This window comes from Perognathus longimembris, chromosome 6, assembly GCF_023159225.1.
Source record: "Perognathus longimembris pacificus isolate PPM17 chromosome 6, ASM2315922v1, whole genome shotgun sequence".
Classification (NCBI taxonomy): domain Eukaryota; kingdom Metazoa; phylum Chordata; class Mammalia; order Rodentia; family Heteromyidae; genus Perognathus; species Perognathus longimembris.
In genome coordinates this window covers 85,295,974-85,313,151 of record NC_063166.1, presented here as the reverse complement: position 1 = coordinate 85,313,151, position 17,178 = coordinate 85,295,974, and the positions used below count along the sequence as shown (strand labels likewise).

At 63.0% G+C, this 17,178-nt stretch overlaps 1 protein-coding gene across 1 annotated transcript in view; it reads right to left on the bottom strand.

Moving 5' to 3' along the window:
• Nucleotides 1-3,390: 3,390 nt before the first annotated feature.
• The window catches only part of Osbpl2 (oxysterol binding protein like 2), a 36,006-nt gene continuing 22,218 nt past the window's right edge, over nucleotides 3,391-17,178 (bottom strand). Inside the window, 11 exon segments of the mRNA XM_048349699.1 lie at nucleotides 3,391-4,193; nucleotides 6,080-6,170; nucleotides 6,842-6,965; nucleotides 11,635-11,775; nucleotides 12,881-12,975; nucleotides 12,978-13,003; nucleotides 13,831-13,870; nucleotides 13,873-13,919; nucleotides 15,540-15,613; nucleotides 15,615-15,648; nucleotides 16,965-17,147. Coding sequence (XP_048205656.1) covers nucleotides 4,091-4,193; nucleotides 6,080-6,170; nucleotides 6,842-6,965; nucleotides 11,635-11,775; nucleotides 12,881-12,975; nucleotides 12,978-13,003; nucleotides 13,831-13,870; nucleotides 13,873-13,919; nucleotides 15,540-15,613; nucleotides 15,615-15,648; nucleotides 16,965-17,147 — 958 coding nt within the window. The 3' untranslated portion in view covers nucleotides 3,391-4,090.

The following is a 17,178-nucleotide window of genomic DNA, read 5'->3' as shown; positions in this document are numbered from 1 at the left end:
CCCCCCCCCCGGTTGACATATTTGTGACAAGTGTCCGTCATTTCTGCGCTGTGCAGCTGGCTGGCCTGCAGTGCACTGTGCTCAGCCCCGCCCCCTCCTGGTTCTTCCCAAGCCCATGGCTCTGGCTGCTTCCAGAATGTCCCGTGTGGGAATCATGCACCCGCCGCCTCCTTAGGTTGTCTTCTCTCATTTGACATGCTGCTTGTTTTTTTGTTAGTGTGTGTGTGTGTGTGTGTGTGCGTGCACCTGTCATGGGGCTTTTTTTGCTCGACTAGTATTCTACCACTTGAGGTTAGTTGGAGATCAGAGTCTCATAGACTTTTCTTCCTGGGGTGGCTTTGAACTGCAGTCCTCAGACCTCAGCCTCCTGAGTAGTGAGGACTGCAGGCGCCAGCCCCGGCGTTATTTACTAAGCATTTAAGAAAGGGTCCTCCCCATCTCTTCATGGCTTGGAATCTCACTCCTTTGTGACACAGTAATATTCCACTGTCTGGTTGTGCCTCCGATTGTATGTCCATCTGCAACATCTTGGTTCCTCTGGAGCTTTTGCTACTGTGGATAAGGCTGCCATAGACCCCTGCATGCCAGTTTTCTGTGGTTTTCAATTCATTTCAGGTACACACGAGCTGGGTTGTGTGCCAGGAGTATATTGAGTTTTTGGTCTGTTTTGTTTGAGACAAGGTCTCGCTGTGTAGCTCAGGGCTGGGATTACAGGCATGCACCACCAAGCCCAGCATGGACACCTGGTTTCATTCCCCTCGGGTAAATACTTAGGAGATATTAGCCCGGTCATCTGGTAGTTGTACGTTTAACTTCATAAAAACAGACAAACAACACTGCCACCCGCATCAAAGAAGAGACACAGACGGCAGGCCAGCCGTGGAGAGTGCTGGGTATGGCAGGCGTTAGGGAGCTGCCAGCCAAGCTGCGGGAGCCCCACACCGGCAGGCGAGACGTCGGAGCCCGCAGGACACAGACACGCGGGGGAGCGCCCGCCAGCACTCGTGAGACTTGGCGGTGGCTTCAAAAGGGAGCGGCCAGCCTGGCGACACGGCCAGACCCGGTCTCAGAAAAGGAAACAGATGTCCACCAGAAGCCTGTGCGCACGCATCGGGACCGGCTCGTCCTCGCAACTGCCCCAAACCTGAATCCACCGCAACAGCAACTTCAAGGGGCAATGGGCTTCGCCCCTCACCTGGAAGGAGGCGCAGGGCAGCCCCGGCTCTGCAGCTGGGGGCGGGAGCAGGGGGAGGGCTGGGGGCGGGAGGAAGGGGGAGGGCTGGGGGGGCAGGAGCAGGTGGAGGGCTGGGGAGCAGGAGCAGGGGGGAGGGCTGGGGGGCAGGAGCAGGGGGGAGGGCTAGAGGGGCAGAAGGAAGGGGGAGGGCTGGGGGCAGGAGCAGGGGGGAGGGCTGGGGGGGCAGGAGGAGGGAGCAGGGAGGAGAGCGGGGAGGGGGGCAAGGAGTGGGGGGAGCTTACACACTGCCACAGAATTCGAGTCACTTCACCCCAGAAAGGGCCTGGTTTGCCCCAAGGACCGGTGTGAGGCCTCAGCACCCCAGCTCTGGCCCCTGCCCTGCCCCCTGGCTGGGCGTTGGGGGGCTGGGGCTAGCTGGGCTTGCCACCAGCATGGCCACATCACCTCGTGGGGCTCAAGGGCGGCATCCGCGGGCGGGTGGGCGGGCGGCGCTGGCGCTGCCAGCCAGTCGAGGAGCAAGCCCAGCTCAGTCACCGCGGCGCGTCAAGTCCTGCCCCGCCGAGAGGCAGAAGCTGCTGGGGGGGAGTGAAGGATTGTGAAAGGTTAAGTTTTCCTCACTGTTCCTTCCAAGATGGAATAAGATGATGGCGTGCCCCGGAAGGCTCGTCTGATTGTTGAGGAGAGCAGTGGGTGCGGGGTAGGTGTTGAGTGACCGTGCACTGCACTCTGGGCTCCGTCTGTCAATACTCCAGCCCTCTTGAGCCAGTGTGGAGTAGGTGGTGAACCCGAGCTCGGCCAATCCAAGCCCAGGGGCGGAGCCTGCCGGGGCGGGGCCTGCCGAGCCGGGGACAGGGGAGCAGCCGGCCCACCCTGTGGGCTCCCTTGCCAGGTCTTTGGCTGCTGGCACACACTTCTGCACAAGTCAATTTTGTATTGCTGAGACAATTCTCTTTTTCTTTGCAGTCCTGGTGCTGGGACTCAGGGCCTGAGCACTGTCCCTGGCTTCTTTTTGCTACCTCTCTACCACTTGAGCCACAGCGCCACTTCCAGCTTTTTCTGTGTGTGCGGTGCTGAGGAATCGAACCCAAGGCTTCATGCATGCAAGGCCAGCACTCTACCACTAAGCCACATTCCCAGCACCCACTGGAGGGCCTGGTCATGTCTTTCCTCAGTACTCGTGGAGAGGGCAAGCACATGTACAACCGCACACTTGCCCGTCTGCTCCCGTCAAGGGACTGCCTGCGACAGCAAATGCGCACCGGTGGCTCACACCTGTAATCCCAACTCAGAAAGCTGCGATCGGGGCCACAGTTTGAAGCCAGCCTGCTAGGAAATTCATTCTGTGCGACTCTTCAGTTAACCAGCCCAAAGCCAGAAGTGGAGTTGTGCTCAAGTGGTCGAGTGCGAGCCTGGAACAAAACCTAACGGCCACACCCAGGCCCCAAGTGAAAGTCCCGATATTGGCACAGAAGTGGGGGTGTCTGCCTGGCTTGTTCATGGGGGGAGGGAGCATGGGGGTGCACAGAGCCCACGCCCAGGCTCCCCTCTTTTCCTGCCCGGGTTTCCTGGCCCTGCAGTCGAGGCCAGCGCCTCCCGGCCGCACCCCGTGGACGCGCGGCCAGGGCCTCCAGTGCGTGCTCTCCCTGCGCACGCGGCCCTGCTGGGGCATCACCTCCTCCTGCCCTGACAGGTCAGAGGTCGCGACAGGCCCGGGGGTGGCCCAGAGGGCCGCAGGCCCGGGGCTTCCCTCCAAGGAGCCGGGTTCAGGAAGGCCCCCGGGGCGCCCCCCCCCCCAGCTTCTCCCAGAGGGGCGCACAGCCACAGCCCCGGGCAGCGAGGAACCCCGCTCCGCATTTGGGCGCTTCCTGTGGAAGTGACAGCACTGTCACGAAGCGTCAGAGCCCCCCGGGCGGGCGCGGAGGCGGCCACCGAGCGACAGGGCGGCGGGTCAACCCCGCGCCGGCCCCGGACAGCGCGTACAGGACAGAGGTGACTCTGGAGCCCGGGCACGGGCGCGCCTCCCGCCTCCGCCTGCAGCGTGCCCGGCTTCAGCCCCCTGCGCTCCACACACGGCGTGCGACCCACGCTCCGCACGGCGCGTGCACACCGGGGCGTGTGCGCGTGCGCACCGTCTGTGGAGCGAGAGCGCGCCTGTGGTCTCTGGTGACAGAGGACGCTGAGATGGACACGCCCGCTGTGCTTAATGACTTTAATGACACCAGGGAAGCAGAGCCCGCCCTGACCTCTGACCTCCCGCAGCGCAGGCCGCCTGGACTTGGCTGCCCCGAGCACGCATGCGGAGACACAGAACACAGGACCGCGGGGCAGAGGCCAGGTGAGTGGAGAGACGGCGCGGGGACGGGCGCGGGCGGGCGGGCGGGCCTGCGGGAGGGCGGGGCGGGGCGCCGGGGGCCTGGCGTCCGAGCTGGGTGCGGTGCCGCCTTCGTGTGCAATGACACGCGTGACGAGGGCGTTTTCTGCCCGCCAGCAAGACACCATTCAAGTCACTTTAACTTAAATACTTTAGAAGTCATCTTTACATTGCTCAGGATTGGAAAAAATACAGAATCTGACCACTGCTCACTCCCGGGCCCTGGGTTCCCCGCCCCCAGGTCACCTTCAAGAGCCACGCCCTCTTCAGTCGGGGATTCCGGCCCGGCTTCCAGAACCCTCCAGGGCAGAGCCTCCCGCTTCTTCCTTCAGTCTCGCGCTTCGCGGCGCCTGTGCGGCAAGCGCAGCCCCGCGCGCCGGTCCGCGAGCCTCGGGGAGGGACCGTGAGCCGGTGAAGAGCGGGGTCATCAGTTCACCGGAGCCACGCCCTGATGGGGACGAGGCCTCGGCCCCCACCTCGGTGGAAGAAGGATCCGCTGTCACCCCCCAGCAGGCCCGCGCCCCTCAGTAGATGTCAGGACAGTCTGAGAAATTCCGCTCAAAGTAATCCCCTGCGTACAGCCAGTCGGGAGTCCCGGTGTAGGGGTTGTCGCCGGGGTAAAACCATCTGCAGAACACAGAGGAGGGGTGGGGAGACCGCACGTACTCGGGCAGCGCAGGCCAGAGCTTCAGTTCACCCCGACGCCCACCAGGGCGGCAGTGTTCCCAAGAACCCAACCGCAAGGCTCCAACCCAGCCACTCCCAGACGTGGCAGGGTGCTTCGGCTCCGGCACTGGCTCAGTGAGAAGCCGGCACCCACGGTACGCTCAGCCTGACCCTGCGGTGAACACCCCGCCACACAGAAGCAACGACAGACACCAGCAGCTCACCGTGAAGAGCCTTTGGGGGAGCTCACAAAGTTATGGAAGTTACGGAAGTGGCACTGTGGCTCCAAGTGGTAGAGCTAGCCTAGAGCAAAACAGCTCAGGGACAGCGCCCAGGCCCTGAGTTCAAGCCCCAGGACCCACAACAAAAAACAAATGAACAGGCCTGGGAAGGTGGCTTAGTGGTAGAGTATTTGTCTAGCATTCATGAGGCCCTGGGTTCGATTCCTCAGCACCACAGAAACAGAAAAAGCCAGAAGTGGTGCTATGACTCAAGTGGTAGAGCACTAGCTTTGAGCAAAAAGAAGCTCAAGAATAGTGTCCAGACACTGAGTTCAAGTCCTAGGACTGGCCAAAAAAAACCCCAAAAAACACCACCACCACCAACAAAAACCCAAAGTAGCCAAAACTGGTTGCTCACTCCTGTAATCCTAGCTACTCAGGAGGCTGAGATCTGAGGACTGCAGCTCAAAGCCAGCCCAGGCAGGAAAGTCCGTGAGACTCTTATCTCCAATAACCTCAGAGAAATCCAGAAGTAACACTGGGGCTCAAGTGGTAGAGTGCTAGCCTTGAGCACAAAGAGACTCAGGGACAGAGCCCGGGCCCTGAGTTCAAGCCCCAGGTCCAGCAGGAAAAGAAACCAAAACAGCAAAGTAGAAGGACAAAGCATTATGTTCACAAAAGTCCTGTGTGTGTGTGTGTGTGTGTGTGTGTGTGTGTGTGCATGCTGGTCATGAAGCTCGAACTCAGGGCCTAGATGCTGTCCCTGAGCTTTTTTTGCTGGAGGCTCACACTCTACCACTTGGGCTATAGCTCCACTTCTGGTTTTCTAGTGGTTAACTGGAGAGAACAGTCTCACGGACTTTCCTGCCTGGGCTGGCTTTGAACTGCAATCCTCAGATGTCAGCCTTCCTGAGCAGCGAGGATGACAGACAAGCCACCAGCCATCTGGCTAACACAGGTTTAACACACACACAATTTTGTTCCTCAAGATTTCATTATCTAGCCCAGGCTGGCCTCAACCACACAATCCGACGCTAGGAGGGAGGAGGTGTGTCAGAGCGCCTGGCTCATGGACAGTGAAGGGAGGCGATTTCTAACCACTTTCCTCTGGAATAAAGGCAAACTCAAGCTACGGGAGCCCGGGCGCACCGTGCTCGGTGGAGGTGTGCGGGCAGCCCGGCGGGCAGCCCGGCGCGGGGTGCTTGAGGCCCCCCGAGGCCCAGGGTCCGTCCCCAGCACAGAAAAAAGACAGGAAAGAATCGGGCTCAACACGCTCCAAAAATAAATGCCATGGAGAACGAGTGCCGGCTAGGCACAGAGGCGCCGGCCAGCGGGTCCCGGCCACTGGAGGCTGCGGGCGCGCAGTCGCCTGTGGACCCGGGGGCTCAGGGCCCGTGCACGTGGCTCTGTTTCCGCGAGCCAGAGGCTGGAGGGCATCCACGTGCATGCGAAAGAACAGCACGATTTACACAGCTGCATCTGTGGTAGCCAAGGCGGAAGCAGGACCGCAGCTCTGCGGCTCGGGTGGGCCGTGAGTGGAGAAGAGGGGGTGGTCGTCCTAGCTGTCGCCGGGTGTGTGTGACCCCCCCGCGCCCGGGTGTGCATGGCGCCCTCGGTGCCCCTCACCTGGTCCTCCACTCCCTCTCTTCTCTGGCGCGCTCCTTGCGGGCCTCTCGCTGCTTCTCCTCCAGCCGCTCCTTCTCCTGGCTGGCCAAATCTAGGTCCAAGCACACAGGCCCGAGTCAGGGTGGGCGGGCCAGAGGCCGGCCCCCGCCCTCTTGCTGGAGACGGTCTCCCTTGGGTGGGAAAGCTTTGGGAGGGAAGTTCTGGTCCTAGGAGGCCAAGGAGGATCGAGCCCCGAGGCGGAGCCCCTCTGCGCCATCCTGCGGGCACCGCGAGGCCGGCGGGCAGGGCCGGGGGGGCGGGTGTGAAACCGGATCCGCCGATGAGCCCATTGGGCCGGGAGGGTGAGGGCCCCTGCCGCTGCTCTGAGGGAACCCCACAGGGGGGAGGCCAGCCGTCCAAGCAAGACCCGCCCGCGCGTGCGCGCACACGCACACACTGGTCCAAGAGGCCCAGCGGACGGGGCTCTGCGCACGGGGCTGCGTGGACGGCGGCCTGAGTTTCAGAACGGAGCCTTTTTTATTTTTCAGGGCCAGGGGGTTGAACTCGGAGTCCCGCACGTGGTGGGCAAGTCCTGTGCCACGGAGCCGCACCTGCCGACCTCACTTTAGACCTGAGGCTGTGCGCGCGCGCGGGACCCTCGCGGGTGGGATAGGACCGGCCCGGCCCCGCCGCCCGCGGCCGGGGCAGCACCTGCGGGCCGCGTTGGCTGGAGGGCCGGGCACCCCCCGCCACCCACCGCGCACCCTCGGAGCCCGCGCCTACCCATGTGGCCGTTCTCCATGCCGCGGATGTCGGGGCGCAGGCGGCAGTCGGTGGGCGGCAGCGTCTTTTCCATACCCGCCGGCAGCTCGTTGAGGCTCACAGTGAAGCTGGTGAAGTTGTACATCTGCAGACACGGCGCGCGTCACTGGGCCGCCGAGGCCCCGGGCACGCGCCCCGCCCCGCCCCGCCGGCACCAGCGCGCAGGCGCCGCGGCAGGCCCCGCCCCCCCCCCCCCCCCCCCCCCCGCTGGCCCCTGCCACGCGCTCTCCACCCACAGCGCCGCCCTGATTCCCGGCCCAGCCCTGCCGCAGCTCCCGCGACCGCCGGCTTCCGGCTCGCTCCGGGGCCTGGACGAACCAACGCCCGCTGCACACGCGCGCCGCCTCCCACGCTGCACACGCGCGCCGCCTCCCACGCTGCCACACGCACTGCCTCCCACGCTGCACACGCGCGCCGTCTCCCACGCTGCACACGCACTGCCTCCCACGCTGCACACGCGCGCCGTCTCCCACGCTGCACACGCACTGCCTCCCACGCTGCACACGCGCGCCGTCTCCCACGCTGTACATGCACTGCCTCCCACGCTGCACACGCGCGCCGTCTCCCACGCTGCACACGCACTGCCTCCCACGCTGCACACGCGCGCCGTCTCCCACGCTGCACACGCACTGCCTCCCACGCTGCACACGCGCGCCGCCTCCCACGCTGCACACGCACTGCCTCCCACGCTGCACACGCGCGCCGCCTCCCACGCTGTACATGCACTGCCTCCCACGCTGCACACGCGCGCCGTCTCCCACGCTGCACACGCACTGCCTCCCACGCTGCACACGCGCGCCACTCCCACGCTGTACATGCGCTGCCTCCCACGCTGCACACGCGCGCCGCCTCCCACGCTGTACATGCTCTGTCTCCCACGCTGCACACGCGCGCCACCTCCCACGCTGTACATGCGCTGCCTCCCACGCTGCACACGCGCGCCGCCTCCCACGCTGTACATGCACTGCCTCCCACGCTGCACACGCGCGCCGCCTCCCACGCTGTACATGCACTGCCTCCCACGCTGCACACGCGTGCCGCCTCCCACACTGTACATGCACCGTCTCCCACGCGTTGCACACGCGTGCCGCCTCCCACGCTGCACACGCGCGCCACCTCCCCGCACTGCACACGCGCACCATCTCCCACGCTGCACACGCACACCATCTCCCACGCTGCACACGCGCGCCGCCTCCCACGCTGTACATGCACTGCCTCCCACGCTGCACACGCGCGCCGCCTCCCACGCTGTACATGCACTGCCTCCCACGCTGCACACGCGTGCCGCCTCCCACGCTGTACATGCACTGTCTCCCACGCTGCACACGCGCGCCGCCTCCCACACACTGCACACGCGTGCCGCCTCCCACGCTGTACATGCACTGTCTCCCACGCTGCACACGCGTGCCGCCTCCCACACACTGCACACGCGCGCCGCCTCCCACGCTGTACATGCACTGTCTCCCACGCTGCACACGCATGCCGCCTCCCACACACTGCACACAGCGCGCCGCCTCCCACGCTGTACATGCACTGTCTCCCACGCTGCACACGCGTGCCGCCTCCCACACACTGCACACGCGCGCCGCCTCCCACGCTGTACATGCACTGTCTCCCACGCTGCACACGCATGCCGCCTCCCACGCTGTACATGCACTGTCTCCCACGCTGCACACGCATGCCGCCTCCCACGCTGTACATGCACTGTCTCCCACGCTGCACACGCGCGCCGCCTCCCCGCGCTGCACACACGTGCCGCCTCCCACAGGCGTCCCCCAAGGCCCAGTTCTGCTCGGACACTGCTGCTTCCTTCCCGAGCCTGTGGCCCCACATATCCACCTCCCTCGGGGGCTCCACCCAGGCTGCCCTGGACAGGCATGCCCACGCCCACTCCCGCACACCTGCTCCCCAGCCGCCTCCTCCCCTCCCCTCCCCTCCCCGCCCGGCCCATGCATCCCCCGCGCTCTGGGACACGTGAGGCCCTGGCTGCCTCTGGGCCTTGGCCTTGCCGCTTGGCCTTGCCAGTCCCAGGTCTGTTCCCAGCGCCCCAGGCCCGCGGGACCCACACCACCCAGCCGCAGGATGGAGGATGGCTGCCACTCTTTCTGCGCTGACCCTGAGCTTTTGTGCTGAAGGCTGACGCTCTACCCCTGGAGCCACAGCTCCACTTCCAGCTTTTTGTGGTTAACTGAAAATATGAGTCTCACAAACTTTTCTGCCCAGGCTGGCTTCGAACTGCAGTCTTCAGGTCTCAGCCTCCTGAGTAACTAGGATGACCAGCGGGAGCCGCTGGTACTGGCACAGCTGTCATTCTTTTTTTTTTTTTTTTTTAAAGAACTCTACGAACTTTAACAATAAAACCATTTCTCCAGTTCAGGTGATATGTACGCTTCTTTCCTTTTGTTTAGTACCATCTGTTCCCTCTTTCTCTCTCATTTCTTCCTTCCCATCACCACCCGTGAGTTGCCTCGTTCACGTTCATCCGTGTGGGACGTGGCTGATGGCCCCTCTGCTAGCTATGGATCTTCTTCGCCCACTTCCACTCTTTCTGTGCCCTCCTCTCAGCGCCCCTCAGATACTCAGCTGTCATTCCTGAAAACAGGAAGTTTATGGGGCTGGGAATGTGGCCTCGTGGTAGAGCGCTCGCCTCGGATACATGAAGCCCTGGGTTCCATTCCTCAGCACCAAATACACAGAAAAAGATGGGAGTGGCGCTGTGGCTCAAGTGGCAGAGTGCTAGCCTTGAGCAAAAAGAAGCCAGGGACAGTGCTCAGGCCCTGAGTCCACGCCCCAGGACTGGCAAAAACCAACACAAACAAAACAAAAATATTAAGTTCAGTTTCTCTAAAGAACAGGGCAGGGCTGGGAATGTGGCTTAGTGCCTAGCATGGTGAAGCCCTGGGTTCGATCCCTCAGTACTACATACACAGAAAAGGCTGGAAGTAGTGCTGTGGTTCAAGTGGCAGAGTGCTAGCCTTGAGCAGCTCAGGGACAGCACTCAGGTCCTGAGTTCAAGCCCCAGGACTGGCAAAAAAATAAAAAGGATAGGGCAGCATTGGTAGTGATAACGTGCTAGATGGCAGCAGTTTACTCAGTGCCACGCTTAGCACCATGCTCGCAGTCTCTGCTCTACACTACTGTGCTGTGTGGACACCTATAACAGCACAACGAAGACCTGGACCTACAAATACCAATGTATAATGGATACTAAAATCAAAATGCATAATGGATATTATATCCAAATAGCTTATAATGGATATCAAAATGACGCATGTTCCATAATACACTGTTGTGCTTGTCATATGTTACATATGATAACATATAATATATGTAATGTGACGTATTGTGTATGTGATAAAAATTGTTGGCATGGTGCAATGATGGACACTTGTAGTCCCAGCTACACAGGCAACAGAGATAGGAAAATCCAGGCAAAAGGCCAGCTGGCACAAAGCAAGAGTCTGTCTCAAAGAACAAGGTATGCTATGTATGACAAGGTACAACAGTAATCCCAGGCGCGCAGGAATCACAGGTAATGGATCAAGCTCTGAGGCCCATTCTTGGCAAAAAAGTAAGACCTTCTCTGAAAAATTACTAAAAGCAGACAATCAGAAAAATAATGAAAAGGGCTGGAAACATGGTTTAAAGGGGGCGGGTACCTGCCTAGCAAAGCCCTGAGTTCAAACTCCAGTACCCCCCAAAAGTAAAATAAAATAAAAAACAACAACAGTAAGTCCAATTTTCAAAAAGAAGTATCACAATCCATTTAAGCATCTAAATCAGCCAGTCAGCAGTGGGCAGTAGCAGGTACCCAGAGTTTCAGCTACTCAGGAGACTGAGGCAAGAGGATCACAAGGGAGGGAGGGAAGGAGGGAGGGAGGGAGGGAGGGAGGGAGGGAGGGAGGGAGGGAGGGAGGGAGGGAAGGGAGAGAAAAGGAAAGAGGGAAGGGGAAAAAGCAGGGGAGGGAAGGGAGGGGAGGGAAGGGAGGGCCAGGGCAGGAGGGAAGCTGGGCCCCGATGGCTTAGGCCTGTGACTCTAGCTGTTTAGGACAGGAGCTGAGATCTGAAAGATTAGGACTCAAAGCCAGCCCAGGCAGGAAATTCTGTGAGCCTCTATATCCAATGAACCAGCAAAAAGCTGGGCTGGAGGTAGAGCTCCAGCAGAACAGCACCAGCAAAAGCAAGTGAGCCAACGCTAGGCCAGCGCTCAAGTTCCAGTGCTAGGAAAGGAAAAAAGGCAAAAGAAAAGCCGCGTGCTGCCGGGGCTGCGGGTGTCCCTGCGAGGGGCGCGGGGAGGCCGCAGTGCAGTGGGCGTGGACGCGGCCATGAGGCCGGCACCGGGGCTCCCCCACCGGGGCTCCCCCACCGGGGCTCCCCCACCCCGGGGCTCCCCCACCCCGGGGCTCCCCCACCCCCGGGGCTCCCCCACCGGGGCTCCCCCACCCCGGGGCTCCCCCACACCGGGGCTCCCCCACACCGGGGCTCCCCCACCAGGGCTCCCCCCCCCCCCGACGGATCCTGACGGAAGGCAGAAGCGCGGAGGGCCTGCGCTGGAAGCACAGGGGCCCAGGGGCGGGGCCGGGAGGGGCCCAGGGGCGGGGCCGGGAGGGGCCCAGGGGCGGGGCCGGGAGGGGCCCAGGGGCGGGGCGGGGCGGGGCCGGGAGGGGCCCAGGGGCGGGGCGGGGCCGGGAGGGGCCCAGGGGCGGGGCGGGGCGGGGCCGGGAGGGGCCCAGGGGCGGGGCGGGCGCACTGACCTGGGCGGAGTGGGGGGGCCGGCTGTTGATCCTCCAGAGCAGCTTGCTCCCGGGGATGACCGGCACGGTCTCCTGGGCCGCGGGCACGTCGTCCGCCACGTCGCCGTCCACGCTGCTGCCCGCCCTCTCGGCGCCCTCGTTCTGAAACAGGACACGGATGGGGCGCCGGCAGGGCACCCGTGGGGGCGGGCTCCGGCCCCGGCGCCAGCCCCTGATTGGCAGCAACCTCACCACCGAAGCCACGCCCCCAGCGCTGCGTTTTTAACAACCCGCTAGGGAGACACGTGGCTGCTCCGGGGCGAGGCGTGGTGCTCCCGCGTGCAGGGCCGAGGCCCGGCTCCCCGGCTCCCCGGCTCCCCGCAGGGCCAGGCCGCGCTGCCCGCGGGGGGAGGGGGGGGAGGAACGCTGTGCTGCTCTCGCCCCCCGCCTGCCCGCTGCTGGGCCGCACACCCAGAGCCGTCGCGTGACCTCGGCCCGGAAGCAGAGACCGGGTGGCTGGGGATCCCCAGACCGGGCCGGGAGAAGACAGTGGCTCCGGGAAGCGCCCGGGGCGGCCTGCGGGACGCAGGACGGACGCCCTGCCCTCCCCGCCGGCAGGGCCCCCCATACCGCCCCATGCTAAGGGCGCGCATCCCTGCCCCCCCCCAGCAGCGCGGCACTCCACGTGGGCTCCGCGTCCTAACGCTGTACAGTGCTCACGTGGAATGATCAGACTAGACGCCTCACAGTGCTCCTCAAGTACGAGCTCTGGGGCGGCCCCACTGTCTAGAAAGGATGACCCCTCTTTTCAGCTATCGCTTTCATTTCAAGCTCACGAATAATCCTACACCATCAGTGTTCCCAGGCTCGGGCAAGGGCTGCCATGCTTCCTGGCTGTTGACTATACTACCCAGCGCCAGAGCAAAAACTGACATCCAATTCACACGGCTTTCCCATCAGGTGCAGCGAAACTCAGGGAAAGAGAGAGGGGTTCAGGAAGAAGAACGCGGCCCCACTTCAGGAAACAGGCTCCCGGAGGTTCCCTGGAGGCGCCGGCGACGGGAGGAAGCGCTAAGACCACGGGAGGAAGCGCTAAGACCACGGGATACGAGGGCAGCACAAACCCATTAGGTGCCCTGCCAGACACGGGGTCTCCCGGGGCTGGAGCCAGGGCCCTCCCGTCCTCCCGGGGGAGAAGACGAGGCTGGCCACCCCCAGAAAGTGGCCGGGACCTCCTCCCCCAGGGCTCCGCCCGGGCAGCACTCACCAGCCTGGCCTTCCGCGGGTGGTCGCCCCTCCTCTCCTGCTTCTTGAAGGACTCGTACAAAGCAGGCTCTATGCCCCACAAGCATTCCGTCCACTGCCGTAGATCATAAACAGCTTCTTCTTACTGTAGAAAAGGTGGTGCAAGGCCAGCTTAGGAGCTATCACATCACGACCACACGTCTGAACGCACAGCTCTGCAACTGGGTGTGGATGCAGAGATGAAAATCTGTGGCTTGGTAGTGGAGTGCTTGCCTAGCATGCATGAAGCCCTGGGTTCCATTCCTCAGCACCACAAATATAGAAAATGGCCAGACGTGGCGCTGTGGCTCAAGTGGCAGAGTGCTAGCCTTGAGCAAAAAGAAGCCAGGGACAGTGCTCAGGCCCTGAGTCCAAGCCCCAGGACTGGCCCCAAAAAAACAAGACAAAACATAAAATAATCAACTGGAGGGGAGGGGAGAACCTGCCGACCAGACGTGCCGAGCGGAGGCCAGGAGCCTTCTCCCTCACAGCCCAGCACGCGCCCTTCCTGAGGCAGCACGGGCCCATTTAGTGACGGGCAGTGAAGAATCAGCCGCCACCCCCACCTTGAGGACGGCACTCCTTGGCGGCAGTTACAACCATGGAAGGCAGCCAGGTCCCCTCAGAGTGACCTCCAGGCCTGGGCAGCTGCAAGACCCCTTCTCGGGCCACTTGGGCAGCAGCCATAAATCCTGCCCGCCATGATGAAACCCCTGGTCCGCACGTCCACACCAGCGTCCCCGCCTCCCCAGCCCCTCCCAGCCTCTGTAAGTTACAGAAGGCATATCAGGCAAGAGCTGGCACTTCTCTCCAGTGGGAAGGGGTCTTGGCAGTCCCTTTTCTTTGCTCTTTACACCTGAGTGTCTGCGTAGTTTTCTGGCAAAGTCTAATTTACTCTAATGCTGGGTGCCCCGACACAGCGTGTGGACTTACTTTTTGTCCTGAATGTGCCCCTCTACTCGGTGCAGTTCCTTCCAAACAGCCCGCATGGTTTGAAGTTGAGGACACACTTGTCTCCAGTTCTGTGGGAAGACAGCACAGGGCTCTGTTCGCATGTGAAATGTCCCAAGGGCAACTTACCGAGGGAAAAAGGGGCCAGCCAGCTTGCAACAGCAGCCAACTTACTCAGGGTCCCCATGAGGACCCATTTGAAATGAGTCAGCTTTGTGATTATAAACGATATCTCACTACTGCTCGTAAAAACACAGGAACAGCTGGCCGCCAGCGGCTCGTGCCTGCAATCCTAGCTACTCAGGGAGCTGAGATGGGAGGACTGCAGTTCAAAGCCAGCCTAGGCAGAAAAGTCCATGAGACTCTTCCCTCCAATAAACTACTCAGAAAAGCAGGAGTGGCGCTGGGGCTCAAGTGGTAGAGGTGCTAGCCTTGAGCACAAAGAGGCTCAGGGGCAGAGCCCAGGCCCTGAGTTCAAGCCTGAGGACCAGCACAAACACAAACCAACCCCCCCGCAATAACGAATGGTGAGCGTCCAGTGGGGACATCGGATGACGCTTGGGATGGTTCACACATCTCCCCGGGAGAGGTGCCTCCCTCTACAGAGCTTAAACGTTTATGACGAAATTTGCCATTCTTGTTAAACACCAGTCACGATGGGGCATTCCTGAGGGTGCCAGCCTGCGGGGCCACGGGGGGGGGAGGGGGAGTGAGTGGAGGGGGCGGGCAGGCACGCGGGGGCAAAGACCGAAGGCCCGAGGCCTGCTGGGGGGGGGGGGGCGGGCAGGCACGCGGCGGCACAGACCGAAGGCCCGAGGCCTGCTGGGGGGGGGGGGGCGGGGCAGGCACATGGGGGCACAGACCGAAGGCCCGAGGCCTGCGGGGTGGGGGGGGAGTGGAGGGGGCGGGCAGGCACACGGGGGCACAGACCAAAGGCCCGAGGCCTGCGGGCGGGGGGAGGGGGCGGGCAGGCACATGGGGGCACAGACCGAAGGCCCGAGGCCTGCGGGGTGGGGGGGGGGAGTGGAGGGGGCGGGCAGGCACACGGGGGCACAGACCGAAGGCCTAAGGCCTTGGGGGGGGGGAGTGGAGGGGGGTGGGCAGGCACGCGGGGGCACAGACCGAAGGTCCGAGGCCTGCTGGGGGGGGGGGGGGCGGGCAGGCACGCGGGGGCACAGACCAAAGGCCCAAGGCCTTGGGGGGGGAGTGGAGGGGGTGGGCAGGCACGCGGGGGGCACAGACCGAAGGCCCCGAGGCCTGCTGGGGGGGGGGGAGTGGAGGGGGCGGGCAGGCACACGGGGGCACAGACCGAAGGCCCGAGGCCAGCTGGGGGGGGGGGGAGTGGAGGGGGTGGGCAGGCACACGGGGGCACAGACTGAAGGTCTGAGGCCTGCTGGGGGGGGCGGGCAGCACGCGGGGGGCACAGACCAAAGGCCCAAGGCCTTGGGGGGGGGAGTGGAGGGGGTGGGCAGGCAGGAGGGGCCACAGACCGAAGGCCCAAGGCCTTGGGGGGGGAGTGGAGGGGTGGGCAGGCACGCGGGGGGCACAGACCAAAGGCCCAAGGCCTTGGGGGGGAGTGGAGGGGGTGGGCAGGCACGAGGGGGCACAGACCGAAGGCCCGAGGCCTGGGGGGGCGGGCGGGGAGGGTGGTCGACGGCGAGCCCCAGGCGGCACGCCCGCCCCCGCGTCACCTGTGGTTCAGGATCTCCACCGTGCCGTACTGCTCGATCCACAGCTGGCCCAAGATGACGTTGTGCACACAGCAGAGTGGGGTTGGTCCAGGTGTAAGCTTCGCTGTGTCTGAGAAGGAACCAGAGACAAGCAGCCCCTGTGTGACCCTGCATGACCCAGAATGACAGGACAGATAAAAACTGGACAGCCACCGGGAGCCACCGAGAACAGAGCCGCTTTGAAGTCCCTCGGGGCAGGCCATTTAGTTTAGCATGCGTTTGAAATGTATTCCTTCTTTCCTTTGTAGTACCAACAAAGCTTTCCACTTAGATGTCAGGACAAGTTAAATCAGCAATAAAGGAAGATGGAGGCAGAGAGAAAACAGCAAAAGAAAAAGCACTCAAACACGTCAGTGATGGGTACTAAGGCTGTCAGGCCGCTGTGTGTGCGCGCGTGGGGTGTGTGTGCATGGGAAGGACACACGCACGGAGACACGAGGAGACACCACGCCCACACCTTTCACCCATGCCTCATCCTCCAAAGTGGCCCATCCACGACGAGCCCTCAGAACCCACGGAGCCACAGACAGCAGAGGAGCAGAGGAGGAAACGTGGCGACCCAGGGCGGGAACTGGCCGGGGCAAGGACACCGCGCGGTCCACATCAGGAGTTTCTGAGTGAGCTTCTCAGTTCTCCCCACCTGAGTCCCCACGCCACTGTGAGACAGGCCTTCCTTCACAGGTTTGGAGGGCCGTGGGGAGGTGGCCCCCCAGATCCTAAGAACGCTGGCAAGTCACCAGACCGCCCGTGCAAGCCAGAGCTGGTGTGGCCCACACCTGCGATCACAGGTGCTCGGAGGCAGAGGCAGGAGTACTGCAAGTTCAAGGCCAGCCCCGGGCAATTTAGGGAAGCTGTCTCAAATAAATAAATAAAAAGAAAGTCACCTAGGGATGTGAGCTCCGTGGCAGAGCCTGAGGAACAACAGCTCAACTGCATCTGACCCCTGCTCGGGGCAGGTGAGGGTTTCATGAGACCCACTGCACAAGACCTGCGCACGCGGGGCTTGGGCCGGGACGCATGCGTTTGCTGCGGACTCTCTGGGCTCAGAAGCACCTCAGGGGGGTGCTGACTGCGGTGTCCAGACAGGCAGAGGCCTCTGCAGGGGCTCTGTCCCCCCCCCCCCCCCCCGGTCCCCCCAGCAGGGTTCCGAACCTCGTGTGACACACCCCCTGCCAGGCCTGCGCGGGCATCGGGATCCAGCCCTTCTCCGGCGCCTGGTCCTTACGCCCTCCGGGGGTCCCCTGAGGGGAGTCTAGGGCTGCGCTCCGCACAGTCCTGGGTGGCTCGGAGAGCAGGCTGGGAGGAACGGGCCGAGCCTGGCGGGGCCCCGGGCAGGGCGCGGCCACAGCGCGGGCGGGAGGAGGGAGCGGGGCCCGGGCCGCTCACCTGAGGAGCTCCAGCGTGATGGTCCCCCGGGGCTCCGCCTCCACACTCTTGCCCCAGAACTTCAGCTTCGGGTAGATGGAGCCGTGGAACATGAAGTCCTGGTTGAGGCCTTCTGAGTAAAATGCGCTAACGGGAGGGTGGTGACTGACCTGCTCCGATATAAAGCGGAATCCTAAATCTTCCCTAGGTCCAGGACGAGAGGGGCGGGAAGGAG